This window comes from Microcebus murinus, chromosome X (assembly GCF_040939455.1).
Source record: "Microcebus murinus isolate Inina chromosome X, M.murinus_Inina_mat1.0, whole genome shotgun sequence".
Lineage (NCBI taxonomy): Eukaryota > Metazoa > Chordata > Mammalia > Primates > Cheirogaleidae > Microcebus > Microcebus murinus.
The window spans coordinates 35,494,818-35,510,800 of record NC_134136.1 but is presented as its reverse complement, the minus strand read 5'-3'; the positions used below and the strand labels follow the sequence as shown (position 1 = coordinate 35,510,800).

At 37.6% G+C, this 15,983-nt stretch overlaps 1 protein-coding gene across 2 annotated transcripts in view; it reads left to right on the top strand.

Annotated features, from left to right (window-relative positions):
- The first annotated feature begins 2,860 nt into the window (after positions 1-2,860).
- Positions 2,861-15,983, top strand: part of RBM41 (RNA binding motif protein 41) — a 57,726-nt gene continuing 44,603 nt past the window's right edge. The window contains exons 1-5 of one of the 2 annotated variants that reach the window (XM_012750994.3): positions 2,870-2,916; positions 5,801-5,917; positions 7,187-7,379; positions 7,678-7,882; positions 9,770-9,841. In XM_012750994.3, the coding sequence (XP_012606448.1) occupies positions 2,909-2,916; positions 5,801-5,917; positions 7,187-7,379; positions 7,678-7,882; positions 9,770-9,841 (595 nt within the window). In that variant the 5' untranslated portion in view covers positions 2,870-2,908. Of the gene's footprint in view, positions 2,917-5,800; positions 5,918-7,186; positions 7,380-7,677; positions 7,883-9,769; positions 9,842-15,983 lie in introns of both variants that reach the window. The other variant, XM_012751004.2, reaches the window with a different exon arrangement.

Genomic DNA, 15,983 nt, shown 5'->3' with positions numbered 1-15,983 from the left:
ATGTCTTTTAGCCATTCATTCTCCACTCATTCCACCTTGTGGATTTGTAATGTAGCGTGTGTCACTTCAGTACCATTAGGCTGTATATTTTATTAGAAGTTGTACACAAATTTGGTGAAATGGTTTGGTCAGTGTATTATTTGTTCTACCCTTTGCCACCTTCCCAGGGGACAAGTCCACTAGCAAACTTGGTGTATTTTTTTACTTCCTTATTGTGTCGATTCCTCCCTTCCAAATGTGTCAATTTGGTTGAGCAGAAATATTTACCTATACCACCACATAGGATTTATCTGACCACACTTTGTTTATGCTTATATTCAGCTCTGTGCCAAAGCCATCGAGTGGTACATGTTATGTCTACATTCATTCATCTGTTGTGCTTCAAGAGCACAGTCATTTGCATATGACAGTTTTAGGGTAACTCTAATACTTGCCACAATATTTTCAATCTGCTAGAAGTTCTCAGGAAGTACTAAAATGTTTTCCAGTAGCCACTCTTTGGTCTTTTGCTCTAACTTGAACACGGCAATACAAAGCAGTTGGAATAAGTCTGAACCTACTGGATAATCTGGGAATATTTACTCATTGATGACCACCCAATCATGGAGAGACTTTAAAACCATTCTTTTGTATAATGCTTTACAGTAACCCTATTCTTCTGAAGAATTTTCCCCATTTTACAGATGAGGAAACTGGTCTACACCAGTTAAAGAAACTTACTGAAACTCTCATAATCTAATAACTTGCCAAAACAAAAGTTCAAGTCCAGATTGCCTCCAAAACCCTACAGTGCTATATTGTCAATAACTGAGAATTGAGATTCAAATCTAAGCAGTGTGACCCACCCCCAAAATCTTTTTCCTTGGGATCCTTGTGATATAAGAAGAGTTCTCTTTAATTAAAAAAACGATTCCAGGCCGGGCGCGGTGGCTCACGCCTGTAATCCTAGCACTCTGGGAGGCCGAGGCGGGCTGATTGCTCGAGGTCAGGATTTCGAAACCAGCCTGAGCAAGAGCAAGACCCTGTCTCTACTATAAATAGAAAGAAATTAATTGGCCAACTAATATATATGTAGAAAAAAATTAGCCGGGCATGGTGGTGCATGCCTGTAGTCCCAGCTACTCAGGAGGCTGAGGCAGGAGGATCGCCTGAGCCCAGGAGTTTGAGGTTGCTGTGAGTTAGGCTGACACCATGGCACTGTAGCCCAGGCAACAGAGTGAGACTCCGTCTCACAAAAACAAAACAAAACAAAACTATTGACTAGGTAATATAGTCCTATGGTTCAAAATTCAAAGGGCATAAAAAGATAACAGTGAAGAGTTTTTCCTGCCCTGTCCCTTGGCCATCCAGTTCCCCTACCTGGAGACATTGACTGGCCATTTGTCTGTATGTTCTCCCAGAGATACTCTCTGCATATACAAGTAGACACACATATATATCTGGAAGCAAACTATACACATCGTTCTGTGCCTTGCTGTTGCACTAAATTTATTTTGGAGATTGTTTAATAGCAGTCCATAGAGAACTCTGTCTTGTATCTGCTGCATAGTTTTTCATTGAATGATACCTTTTCATAGTATCATGTTCTTGGATACTTAAGTTGTTTCCAACATTGTTATAAATGATGTTATAATGAATAATGACACATATGTACTTAAGGATACTATTCATAGATGTTGAATTACTGCTTTAAAGGGAATGTACATCTATGATTTCTATACTATCCTGAAGTTGCCCTCCATAGAGGTTGTAACAATTTTTATTCCTATCAGCAATGTATTGAGAGTAGTTGTTTACCCACAATCTCAACAAGTGTGTTATCAAACTTTGGATCTTTTCCAATCTGGTAGGTGAAAAATGTTATTTTGGTGTACTTTTAAAAAACAAACTTTAATTTTTAGAACAGTTTTAGATTTACAGAAAAATTGCGTAGTATAGAGTTCCATATACCTATGCTCAGTTTCCCTTAGTGTTAACATCTTTCATAACGCTAATACATTTGTCACAGCTAATGAGCCTTATTATTAATTAAAGTGCACAATTTATTCACATTTCCTTAGTTTTAACCTACTGTCCTTTTTCTGTTCCAGGATCCCATCCAGGATACCATATTACTCTAGTCATTATGTCTCTTATGCTTATTCTTGGTTGTGACAGATTCTCAGACTTTTCTTGTTTTTGATGACCTTGATAGCTTCAAGGAGTACTAGTAGTCAATGTACTTTGAAATTTTCATCTCACTTATAAGTGAGATTGGACATCTTTCTTTTCATATACTTAAGGATATTTGCATTTCCGCTTCTGGGAACTAAGAGCCTAAGCTTTTAACCACTATGTTATACCTCTCTCTCCATTCACCATAATTACCTAAAACATTCAATGGCCTGCATATATACAGACTTATGATTCTGAATTGATAGAACTCAGAAGTCTCTGTTATAGATAGAGGAGAACCATTAATACAAGTGATATGATCAGACTCGTGTCTGATAGCTTGGCTACACTGCAGAGGATGGACAAGAGGCTCGACTGGAAACAGCAGGTAGGCCAGATAAATCCTTGAAAGAGAAGCAGTGTTGACAGGGATAAATTCGAGGGAAACTACAGAAGAGCCAGGATTTAATGATACTGGATAAGAGAGTCAATAAGTCAAATGTGACTCCTAGGTTTATGAGCGGGATATTTGGGGTGTTCTCTGTAAGCTAGATGAGAAATTAAAGAGACATTCAATTTACAACATACCGGTCACTCAATACCTACCTTCTCTTTCCGTCTCTATAGCTCTGTGCTACTACAATTCCCAGAGTCCCACGCTCCACCACAGTCCCCTTAGAGTCCGCCGCACAGAGTTCTGGGACTTGAGGTCCGCGGCCTATTTCCCAAGTTAGCGCTAGGGGCCTGTGGAAACATGAAGAGGTAAGGGCTTTTCTGGGAAGCAGGCGGCAAGGGGAGCTCTTTTCTACCTTTTACTTTGAAAATGGCTTTTGTTACTTTCTGTTTGGGGTATGTCGTGTTCTCGTGATGCGGTTTCGTGTGAGCGGGAAGACAAAGGGGAGGGGAGGAGGGGAGACGGGCTAGACGGGCCTGCAGCGTGAAGTTCAGGAAGGGCCGCCGCCGCCGGGCCGGTTTCCATAGGAATGCGCTCCTGGCCCAGGCCCTGGGAGCTGGCTGGGTGCTGTGACTTCTTCCTGTTTCAAACGGACCCGCCCAGGCAAAAGGGTCTTGGCGGACAGATTGCCAGCTCTGGCGATTCCCAGGCCAGCTCCTCCCTGTCCCGCCCTGCCTCCACCTCAGCCTTCGAAAAGGGATCAGGGGTGGGCTTGTTTATTTGCAGTGTCTTGCTCGGGCCCCGGAACCATATAGCAATCTTAAAGTAAGAAAGTGGTACTTTTGTTTGTATAAATTTAGAAGGAAAGTACAAAACTGGTTCGATGTATCAATAGGATATAGGAATATAAGAAAGGCATTGCTGCAAGGGGTTCCCCCTACTGGTTCTGTAGTAAATGGCCGCTTGAATCTAGGTGCTTATTGTTGAGGGCCAGAGCCTCACTATTACTGGCAGTACAAAAAGCCTTTTTAAAGGATCCTCATTAAATTAGTTTTGTATTCACTCCGCAAGTAGAATCATCACTCTGGAGGAGTGCAGTACATTTAAAATACTTACTAATGTGCTCTCCTGCATTATCAGTTCCTTGTGTCTTTTTAAAAACCATTTCTGATTTTCCCTGCCTGAAGATAATCTTTAAACATTTTTATGATGATATATTTCATCCATGCAAAATAATTTATATAATGTGTATATACAGTTTAAAGAATAATAATAAAGGCTTGCATCCACCGCAAGCTTAAGAAGTAGGACATAGTCAGTTCCTTATAAGTCCCCTGTGTCTCCTCTGTGATTACTTCTCCTCCCTCCCTTCCTTCCCCCCAGGTGACCACATTAATCGTTCCCTTGTGCTTTTTTTGTTGGTTTGTTTTTTAAAAAATAATTTTTAGCACATATAAATTTATCCCTAAACAAAAGGTTCCTAGGTTTATCTACTTTTCAACTTCATACAAATGGACACATATTGTATAAATTTTTCTGTGACTTGCTTTTTTTAACTCAGTATTTCTTTTTATGATTCATGTGTATTGATGTATAGAAACTTTAAACTTAGCAAGAACTTTTGGAATTTGAAGTAATAAATAAAAATTGAGATATTGAAGAACAATTTTAAAAAATCTTGGATCTAAAGATATTTTAAAATTTTCCAAAATAGGGCCAAGTCTTTCTAGATCATGGGAATCATGCTTATAATTATGGGGGTTTGGTTTTCTAGGCATTCCTTATAACCCTACTAGGAAAGGGCTATTTTATAAGGAAGGTATTTAATATCTATGTTTTTCATGGAGTTAACTCATTTTTTGTGTTTGTTTTTTATAATCTGTTGATGCATGCTTAAATGGCCTTGTTATTTCATTATACTCTAGTTTTCAATTATTTACGGTTAGTTAGCTCATGCTAGCCATTACCTAGATTTCTACACCATAGTGCCTAGGCTATAAAATGTTATGACACTTTTTATATTTCTTTCTATACTCTCCTCTTTGAAGATATTTTTCTCTGTCATAGCTCCAGATCTTGTCAACACAGATGACTCAAGATTTCCACATTCAGCCTCAGACTCTCAGCTATACAACAATTCTCTAATCTCTCACTTTCCTTTGAGCCAATCACTCATGCTGTACCCTCAGACTCAATGTCTTTGAAGTATTCCTGATACTTCATGCTGATGTTTCAATTGTGAAAGGTAGTTGACTCAACATGGCTATAACAACATTGACTTTGTCTTTCCCAAACCATTTATTCCATCTGGAGCTTTTTCTTTCCTTCTTTGGTACTATCGTTCTCTTAGTTACACAGCTTGAAATTTGGGGGCTATCTTTGACTTCCTTGCCCCACCTTCAAAAGGCCTCTCTCATCTAACCCTTCCTTTCCATTTCTACTGTTACCACTCCAGTGTGGACCTTCATCTCTTTATACTTCAATAGTTTCCTAACTAGTTCCTCTGGTTTCTTCCCTTCAAATCCATATGGCATATTATAACCATATTTATCTTCCTCAGCCATCACTTGCACTGTGTACTTAACTGCCTGATAAATTACTTTCTAATACCTATGCATTTATTAATAGGTCTAGGCCCCTTAGTTGGTGTATTTAAGGCTGTTCACTGTCTGTGTCTAATTTACCCCTACAAGATCATCTTCCAGCACTCCTGTAAATGAATGCCAGCCAAATGGAACTTCTCATTATCTCCCAGTAAATATTTTTATCTCTTCATATTCTCTCTCCCTTCTCTTCTTTTCTTCATCACAACCAGTCCTTTTGAAATCTTCCTTTACCACCCTAGCTCCCAATTATCTCTTTCTTCTGTGAATTCCTACTAATTTGGCATATGCTTTTCTGTATCATTATTCATTTGGTATTCTCTCCCTCTCCACCTCCTTTCCTCCTCCTCTCCCCCTAGGCATATGCACACACCACATACATGCATATATTTCTTCTCCTTGAATAGATTGCAGGCTTCTTGAGGATAGGGACTATGTCTTGAATATCTTTGACTTCCATCAGTACCTAGCGCAGTGCCTTCTGCTTAAGTGGGTATTTAGTAGTAAATGTCTGTGGAATGAATGATAAAGGGCAATGAATATTTGGAGAAGTATCTTTCAACAAATGGGGTCACTAATGGTGGATAAGAAATATATTTTGAGACACTGTCTCTTCTGTTTTCTGTATATATTCCTATATCTACTCTAGGGTAAATAGCTGTGTGAAGAGTGATGAGCATGTCCTGGAGGAGCTGGAAACAGAAGGGGAGAGGCAGCTGAAAAGCCTCCTTCAGCATCAACTTGATACCTCTGTCTCCATTGAAGAGTATGTATTGATTTTGCAGATAGAGAGCATCATAGACCCTCACCTCCAGGTGACAGATCCCTCTTAAATCCTAGATGGAATGATCCTCTCCCACCACCCCCTTCTTTGGCATATTTCTACTTATTAGGTAGAGTTTTGTTTCTATGTCACTTCCTCTAGAAAGCTTCCCATATCCTACAAAGTCTTGACCAAGTACCTTGCCTATGTCCTCCTACAGCACCCTGTATATCCCCTAACATAGCACTTAAAACCCATTATTGGCCGAGTTCGGTGGCTCACACCTGTAATCATAGCACTTTGGGGGCCCAAGGCTGGAGGATTGCTCAAGGTCAGGAGTTCGAAACCAGCTTCAGCAAGAGCAAGATCCCGTCTCTACTAAAAATAGAGAGAAATGAATTGGCCAACTAAAAATATATAGAGGCTGGGCGCGGTGGCTCACGCCTGTAATCCTAGCTCTCTGGGAGGCCGAGGCGGGCGATTGCTTAAGGTCAGGAGTTCGAAACCAGCCTGAGCAAGAGCGAGACTCTTTACCTACTATAAATAGAAAGAAATTAATTAGCCAACTAATACATATAGAAAAAATTAGCCGGGCATGGTGGCACATGCCTGTAGTCCCAGCTACTTGGGAGGCTGAGGCAGTAGGATTGCTTGGGCCCAGGAGTTTGAGGTTGCTGTGAGCTAGGCTGACACCATGGCACTCACTCTAGCCTTGGCAACAAAGTGACTCTGTCTCAAAAAAATAAAAATAAAAATACATAGAAAAATTAGCTGGGCATTGTGGCACATGCCTGTAGTCCCAGCTACTAGGGAGGCTGAAGCAGAAGGATTGCTTGAGCCCAGGAGTTTGAGCTAGGCTGACACCATGGCACTCTAGCCCAGGCAACAGAGTGAAACTCTGCCAAAAACAAACAAACAAAAAACCCCATTATTATCATTGCCTGTTTCCTTGCCTCTCTTTTATTGTTTTTCCACAAAAGTAGAAGCCATTTTTATTTTTTTCTTAAACTAATAAATCCTTAGTACCTAGCACAGTGTCTGATGCATAGTACACACTCAGTAAATATCTGTTGAGTCAGTCATTTATTATTCCTGGATGAGGGGACTATTTATGGAATTCCACTTTGTTGTATAGGTACTTCAGTTTAGAAATAGGATGTGATAGAGAAATTACTGATGAGTTTCTTTGTACCTCTAATAATGGTGAGCCCCCATTTATGTGAATTGTAGCAACCTCGAGATGTTCTTACTGTCCTCCTGCATGTTTTGCAGATGTATGTCTAAGAAAGAGAGCTTTGCTCCTGGTACTATGTACAAGCCCTTTGGGAAGGAAGCAGCTGGGACTATGACATTGTCCCAATTCCAGACACTGCATGAGAAGGACCAGGAAACTGCTTCACTCAGGGAACTAGGGCTTAATGAAACAGAAATCTTGATATGGAAGAACCATGTTTCAGGTGAAAAGGTGAGTGGGGCAATGTTTTTTTTTCCTAGAAAATACACAGCAGGATCTCTTCATTTTGGCATTGAGAACCTTTTCATTTTTAGTTCTCACAAAACTGAGCTTTGTGTCTGAATCTTCTCTGGTTTTTAGGATAGGGACATTGGTAAAAGAGAAGCTGTTCCTTGACTTCTTAGCTAACATTTTCTATAAATGTCCACTTCTGGGCCCTGATCATCTTTTTTTCTTGCCTGATGCATCAGATCATCACTTTCAGGGTATATCCTCACTGATATATGCCATCTCATTTCTCTGATTGTAGAAGACAAAACTGAGGGCAACTCCTGAAGCAATACAGAACCGTCTTCAAGATATTGAAGAAAGGATCTCAGAACGTCAGCGCATCCTTTGCCTGCCCCAGAGATTTGCAAAGAGCAAACAACTGACTCGACGAGAAATGGAAATAGAAAACTCTTTATTTCAGGGAGCCGATCGTCACTCTTTTCTCAAGGCACTTTATTACCAAGGTATGTAATCCCCACTGACTTTGATATGTTCTTTCACTGAGAGAAAGATTAAACAGCAGAGCATTAAATATGGAGAGTTAGTGAAGGGAGCAGGGGAAAGACAAACTATCACTACTCTTGAGGAATGTACAGTCCCATGAGAGAGACAAATATACACACAGTTATTTGCATGACAACATGGAAATTGCTATTATAGAGATTTGAATAAAATGCTGAGGGAGCACAGAACATAGAGCATCTAAGTCTAGTTGGGGGAGTCAGAAGTTGACATTGCTACTAAGTCTTGTTGGATCAACAGCTATTTGTCAGGTAAATAAGCAGGAAAGGGCATTAAAGATAGTGAGTGAATAGGAACAAGATTGAGAAAGAACCTGGTGTGTCTCAGGAACAATGAGAAGTTCAGTGTGGCAGGAATCAGGGCGTGGCAGGGAATGACAGAAGATGACACTGGAAAAAGAGGTGATGCTAAATTGTGAAGGGTCTTTAGGCTAAACTATAAACTAGCACAAAATATATAGATAAATAGTATGTGTCTTAACCAGAAAGAATTAGTTTAACAGATAAGTTTTATTAGGCACTGTGGAAGGTTCACAGAAGTTTATGAAATGCTTCCAGAGCTTATGCCAAGTACAGTCTGGTTGGAGAGAGAAACATAACATTTAGTAACAATGCTAGATATAGTTGCTAAGTGCTGTAGGAGTTCAGAGGAGGGAAAGGCCACTGTGTATTGACGTGGTTGAAGAACGCCTCTCAGAGGAGGTAAGATTTAAATGTTCTTTTTATACCACCTATTCTTTAGAAAGAAGAGGGAATGGCATTTCAGTTGCAACAGATGGTGTGAGCACTATGGAGCATTTGGGGAAGTTGTGAGAGACAAGGTTAGAAAGGTAGCTAAAATTATGAACTTTATTTGGTGGGTAGTATAGACCTATACAGAGTTACTTATTTAGTCAGTTAGTTAGTTTGAATATAGTTAAAGGTTTTGGGGTCATGAGTAACATGATAAAAGCCATATTTGAAAATGATTAATCTAGTGGCCAATAAATAGGATTGGAGAGAGGAAGAACTGCAAGCAAGGAGAATGATTAGGAGGTATTACAGTCATTTAGACATGAAGATCTGGACTAGAATGATGGCAGTGGAATTGGAAAGAGGTAGATTTACTTGTAAGAGATACTACAAAGGAAGAATTGATAAAATTTGTTGACTGAGAATGAAGGAGGAGGGTCATTGAAGAGGAATGTGTCAAAAATAATCCAGGTGTTTCAAGGTTGTGTGACTTAATAATGGACAAAATTAAGAAAGCTTTTATGGGGAAATTTTGAGGAAGGATGATGAGTTTTATTTTAAACATGTTGAATTTGTGAAAATGTCAGAATCATTAAATGCAGATATTGAGACAGTTGGAAGATGCAACAGTGAAACTCAGGAGAGAGGTCAGAACTAGATGGAATTGGTAATCATCTGTACGTAGATGATATGTTAAAGACATGAGAATGAATGATTTGTTAGAAACAGAAAGACTATAGACATGGCAGAGCAGTGGTGAAGGAAGGAAGGAATGAACAAATGAACAGCTTTCTGTGGAGAGATATAGCATACTGATTAAGAACATAGGCTCTAGAAGCAGACTGCCTGGGAAAATCCTGGCTCCCTCACTTACTAGCAATGAGATGCTGGACAAGTTATCTCTCTATGCTTCAGTTTCTTCATCTGTAAAATGAGTATATTAATAGTAGCTATGTTATAGGCTTGTTAGGAGGATTAAGTGAGGTAATACATGTAAATCACTTAGAGTAGTACCTGGTATTTGGGGTGGTGGGGTGGGTGGTGTATGGATCTGTATTGTTTCCTATCTTTGAAACTCCTTGCTTTAAACCTTCACAGCATACCACAAAAAGACAAGTGCAGACAAGTACATGACCTCAATGAAGAGGAAGATAAAATTAGGCACAAAAGGCAAGTCGAGAGTTTTCTTACAGTGTTAGATTTAGGAATGTAACCTAGGGTCCCAGACTTCTAAGTTGAGCACTTATTTAATTCCAGTGTATGACAATGTTTGTAAGAAATGATCCAGAGGGAGCATATTATGCTGATACAGAATATTAAAGAGAGGAGTTAGTAGAAGTTGTAAAGCTTTTACATACAGTGTTGTTGTTTTTTTTCTCTATACCTTTAAGTTATTGTACCAAAAATAAATTGACCTTAATGATTTTTAGATCCCATTTCACAAAAAATTCTGAATATTTTTATTAATCAGCAAAGTATACTTATTTATGATGATGGCAATGATAATAGCTAATATTTTAGTTTTGAAATGAACTTACAATAAAATTGCATGGGGGCTTTTTTTGGTGTACAATTCTGTGAATTATAAATCATGTAGATTCATGTAACCACCACCACAATCAAGATAGAGAACAGCTCCATCACCGTAAAACACTTCCTCATACTATCGCTTTATAGTCACTCCAAGATCTGTTCTCCATCACAGTAGTTTTATCTTTTAGAGAATGTTGTTTGAATGGAATCATATAATATGTAACCTATGAGACTGGCTTCCTCCACTCAGCCTAATGCCTTTGAGACTCATCCAAGTTGTTGTGTGTATCACTAGTTCATTCATTTTGCTGAGTAGCATTTCGTTGTATGGACATTCCAAAGTTTGTTTATCCATACACCCATTGAAGTGCATTTGGGTTGTTTCCAGGTTATGGTGGTTATGAGTAATATTGATATGAACATTCTTGTACATGTTTTTATGTGAACATAAGTTTTTATTTCTCTAAGGTAAATATCTAGAAGTGACATTACTGGGTCATATGGTAAGTGTACATTTAACTTTGTATGAAACTGCCAAACCATTTTCCAGAGTGGCTGTACCATTTTGCATTCTCACCAGCAATGTATGAGAGTTCTAGTTGCTCTACATCTTTGTCAGCACTTGGTATTGTCGGTATTTATTTTTTATTGTTCTAATAGATGTGAAGTGGTACCTCATTGTAGTTTTAATTTGCATTTCCTTAATGGCTAATGATGTTGAACATCTTTTCATGTGCTTATTTGCCATCCTTATATCCTGTTTGCTAAAGTGTCTGTTCAAATCTTTTGCTGTTTTATAATTGGATTGTTTGTTTTTTTCCTGCTGACTTTTGAGAGTTCTTTATGTATTCCAAACACCATCTTCTGTTGGATATGTGATTTACAAATATTTTCTCCCAGTCTGTAGCTTGTCTTTTTATTCTCTTAATAGTGTCTTTTGTAGAGCAAATTTTTTTATTGTGGTAAAATATATATAACATAAAATGTACCATTTTAACTCTTATAAGTGTATAGTTCTGTGGCATCAAGTACATTCACTTTGTTCTGCAACTGTTGACACCATCCATCTCTAGAAATTTTTCATCTTCCCAAACTGAAACTCTCTGTCCATTAATCACTGACTACCCATTTTCCCCTCCCCCAGCCTCTGGTAACCACCATTCTACTTTCTGTCTTTATGAATTCGACTGTTCTAGGCCACTCACAGTCTGAGTCTAATAAGTGGAATCATACAATATTTGTCCTTTGGTGACTCCCTTATTTTAGTTAGCATAATGTCTTCAAGTTTCATCTAGCTTGCAGCATGTGTCAAAATTTTCTTCAAGGCTGAATAACATTCCATTGTATGTATATACCACATTTTGTTTATCTGTTTATCCATTGATGGACACTTAAGTTGCTTCCACATTTTAGCTATTGTGAATAATGCTACTGTGAACATGGGTATGCAAACATCTATTTGGGTACCTGCTTTCAATTCTTTGGGTATATACCCAGAAGTGGAATTGCTGAATCAGATGGTAATTCTATATTTAATTTTTTGAGGAATGGCCATATCATTTTCCATAGAGACTGTACCATATTACATTCCCATCAGCAATGCACAAGAATTCCAATTTCTCCACACCCTCAGCAACACTTGTTATTTTCTCTTTTTCAATAATAGCCATCTTAATGGATGTGAAGTACTATCTCACTGTGGATTTTGATTTGAATTTCCCTAATGATTAATGCTATTAGTGAGCATCTTTTCATATGCTTTTTGGCCATTTGTATATCTTCTTTGGAGAAATGTCTGTTCAGGTCCCTTGCCCATTTTTTAAAGGTGTTACTTGTTTATTTGTTGTTGAGTTGTAAAAAGTTCTAAATATTTTTTTGGATGTGAATTCCTTATCAGATAATATGATTTGCAAATATTTTCTCCCATTCCATGGGTTGCCTTTTCACTTTCTGCATAACGTTCTTTGATGCATGAAGTTTTCAATTTTGATGAAGTCTAATTTGTATACTTTTTCTTTTGTTGTCTCTACTTTTGGTGTTATATCCAAGAAATCATTGCCAAATCCAGTGCCATGAAGCTTTTTCCTTATGTTATCTTCTGAGAGTTTTATGCTTTTAGCCTCTTACATTTAGGTCTTTGATCCATTTTGAGTTAATTTTTATATATGATATAAAGCAAAGATCCAGCTTCATTTTTTACAAGTTGATATCCAGTTTCCCCAGTATCACTTGTAAAAAGACTGTCCCTTGTACTCTGAATGATCTTGGCACCCTATTGAAAAATCATTTGACCATACATATCTGTCCTTATGCTAATACAACACTGTTTTAATTACTATAGCCTTGTAGTAAGTTTTGAAATCAGGAAATGTATTTAATTGGAGTCTGTTAATAAGGATTTATATCAATCATTTTGCTTTTTGTTTTCTGTATGTCTTGTATCTTTTTTTATTCCTCTGTTCCTTCATTTATTCCTTCTTTTATATTAAATAGATTTTTCTAGTATGCCATTTAATTGCCCTGGGGATTACAATTAACATCTTACCTTAAATAAATTAGTTTTTTAATACCAACTTAATTTCAATTATATTAAAAAACTTTATTTAGCTCTGTACTCCTCCTCCTTTGTACTATTATTGTCATACCAGCTACATCTTTATAGATTTTTAAAATCCTATTTTAAAGGATTTTAAAATCCTTCTCCTAGTCACCTAAAGGAGTCAACTTTACTAGTGCTCTTTCTTTCTTTTTGTGGATTTGAGTTACTGTATAGTATCCATTTATTTCAGCCTGAAAGACTCCCTTTAGTTTTTCATCCAGGGCAAATCTTCAAGTGATGAATTCTCTCAGTTTATGTTTATTTGGGAATGTCTTAATTTTTTCAATTTTGAAATATAGTTTTGCTAGACATAGAATTTTTGGTTGTTAATCTCTTTCTTTCAGCACAATTGACTATGCCATCTCATTTCTTCCTGGCCTCCATGGTTTCTGATGAGAAGTCAACTGTTAATCTTATTGAAGACCCTTTGTCAATGATGAGTCTCTTCTCTCTTGCTATTTTCAAGATTAATTTTTTGTCTTTCACCTTTGACAATTTGGCTATATATCTAGGTATGTATCTCTTTGAGTTTATCCTACTTGGAATCTATTGAGCATCTTTGATGTGTAGATTAATGTTTTTTGTCAATTTTGAAAAGTTATCAACCATAACCTCTTCAGATGATCTTTCTGCCCCTTTCTTACTTCTTTTGAGACTTTTTTTTTGGTATCCCACAGGCTTAATGATCTCCCACAGGTCTCTAAGGCTCTGTTAATTTTTCTTCATTCTTTTTTTCTTTCTGCTTTCCAGACGGGGTCTTCTCTTCATACTAGGTAGTTGACCTATTCTTGAGTTTGCTGATTCTTTCTTCTGCCAGCCCAAGTCTTCTGTCGTGCTGGCCAACTGAATTTTTTATTTCAGTTATAGTACTTTTCAACTCCAGAATTTCTTTTAAGTTCTTTATTATAATTTTGGTTTATTTTTATTTCCTATTTTGTAAGACATTCTGAAACTTTCATATAGTTCTTTATACATGGTTTCCTTTAGTTGTTTGAAGAAACTTTTAATAACCATTTAAAGTTCTGTCTAGGAAGCCCAACATGCTCCCTCAGGGCAGTTTACTGACTTTTATTCCTTGTGTATGGGCCATGCTTTCCTGTTTCTTTGCAATGTCTTGTATTTTTTGTTGAAAAATAGACATTTTAAATAATATAGTGTGACCATTCAAGAAATCAGTCCACTCCCTCCCCCCAGGATTTGTTGTTATTGCTGCTTGCTTAGCAACTTTCCTGAAATAATTCTGTAAATTCTGTATTCTATATTTTCGGTTAGTGTAGTGGTCCTCTAATGATTGAATAGAGTTTTCCTTAAGTGCCTTGAACTAAAAAGTCTGTTAACCCTTGCTGAGGAGCTAGCTGTGTGCGTATGTTGGAGGATTCTTTCAGTGTTCAGGCAGACAATTTACAAGGCTGCCTTAGGTTTCACTTCCTGCTTGCACAGAGCCTCAGGGTCAGCCAAATGTGACACATTAGGGTCTTCTCAGGCCCTAACTTTCCAGGGCATACACACAGCCCTGCACATGTTTGTTACCTTCTAGATTCTCAGGAATATGTCTGAACTTTTAGAGCTCTTATGGATATCTCATTACCTATTTTTCCTTTTAAGATTTTTTGTCGGCCTCTTGTTAGTCCCAACTGTTAATGCCATTTCAAGCAGCTGCACTGTTAAACAATCTCCACTGACTGATTTTTGACAAATTCCCTAGGGATAGACTGTTCCCACAGAGTAAGATATGAGCCAGGTTAAAGACAGGCCCTCAGAATGTGGCTTTTCCTTGGGGTGTCAGACAGGCCATATAGTGAAAATTCTCTAAGGATGGGGATATTGGGGAACTCCAGACTATTCTACCCACTACATTGTCAGCTAGGCTGCTGTTTTTTATACTTCCTGTAGTTGGTTTTTATACTTCCTGTTGTTGGTTTTCAAGGCTACCATGAAGCTGAGGAGAGGGAGATGGGATTATGGAAAGTTGAAATGCTACAAACCTCACTGTTCTTAAAAATAGATTTAAAAATCTAACTGTGTAATAACTGTTCCTTGTTTTGTTATAAGCCTTCAGTTTCCAGATTTATCAAAAATTTGATTTTTGATAATTTTTGTGGTTTTTTTTCTTTTATAGAATAGCAGATTTTCAGAGGTTCTTATTCCAACATTCCATAAGTACTTTCTTTACATCATTTTTCTCTAGCCTATCTATATTATTATATTTGAAATGAATTTCTTATTTAAACAAGTGAATTTCTTATAATATGTAATTAGATCATTATTTTCACTACTTTATCGTGTTATCATTTTACATACCATAAACTCTACTCATTTTAAATGTATAATTCAGTGATTTGTAGTAAATTTACAGAGTTCATTAACCATCACCACAATCTAGTTTTAGAGCATTTCCATCACCCCAAAGATTGCTCTCAATCTCCATTTCTACTGCCAGCCCATGTAACCACTAATCTATCTGTCCTTATAAGGATTTGCCTATTTTAGACATTTCATATAAATGGAATTATACAATATGTGGCATTCTCCAATTTAATATATGTAATGTTTTCATTATGTTTATAACCAGTACTTTTCCCAGTCTTTACTGAGGGGTTCTGTGTGCATGCTGAGCACATCTTCAACACTTAGCCACATAGTTTATAATTCCATTTTAGTCCTCACTTCCTGCTTGTGCAGCCTCAAGGTTAGTTAGAGGTGAGGCCTTAGGGACTTTTCAGGTCTTTCCTAAGCATGCACCTATAGCTAAGCATGTAGATAGCCCTACACACATGTGTGGCCTTGATTACCAGAAATATGTCGGAGCTTCTTAGAGTCTCCTATGGGTATCTCATTCCAGATTTTCCTTCTAAGCTTTTTGGTTAACCTGTTGTTTGCCCCAACTATTGTCTACCACCTCTGGTAGCCATGAAATTCAACAACTGCCTCTGATCATTTTTGACAAAAATTCCTGGGAAAAATGCTGCTAGCAGTTGGTGAACTTTGAGTCAGGTAAAATAAAGAGAGGGTTGCTTTTGAGATTTTTCCAGGAAACACCAGACAGGTCAAGTAATGATAATTCTCTGACAGTGGTGTATGGAAGGGGCTCCAACCCCATTCTTCTCCCAGTAGTGGCTGCCAGGATGCTTGTTTTCTCTTTGATTTCAGGTCAGTGATTTTCAAGTTTAACCACAACCT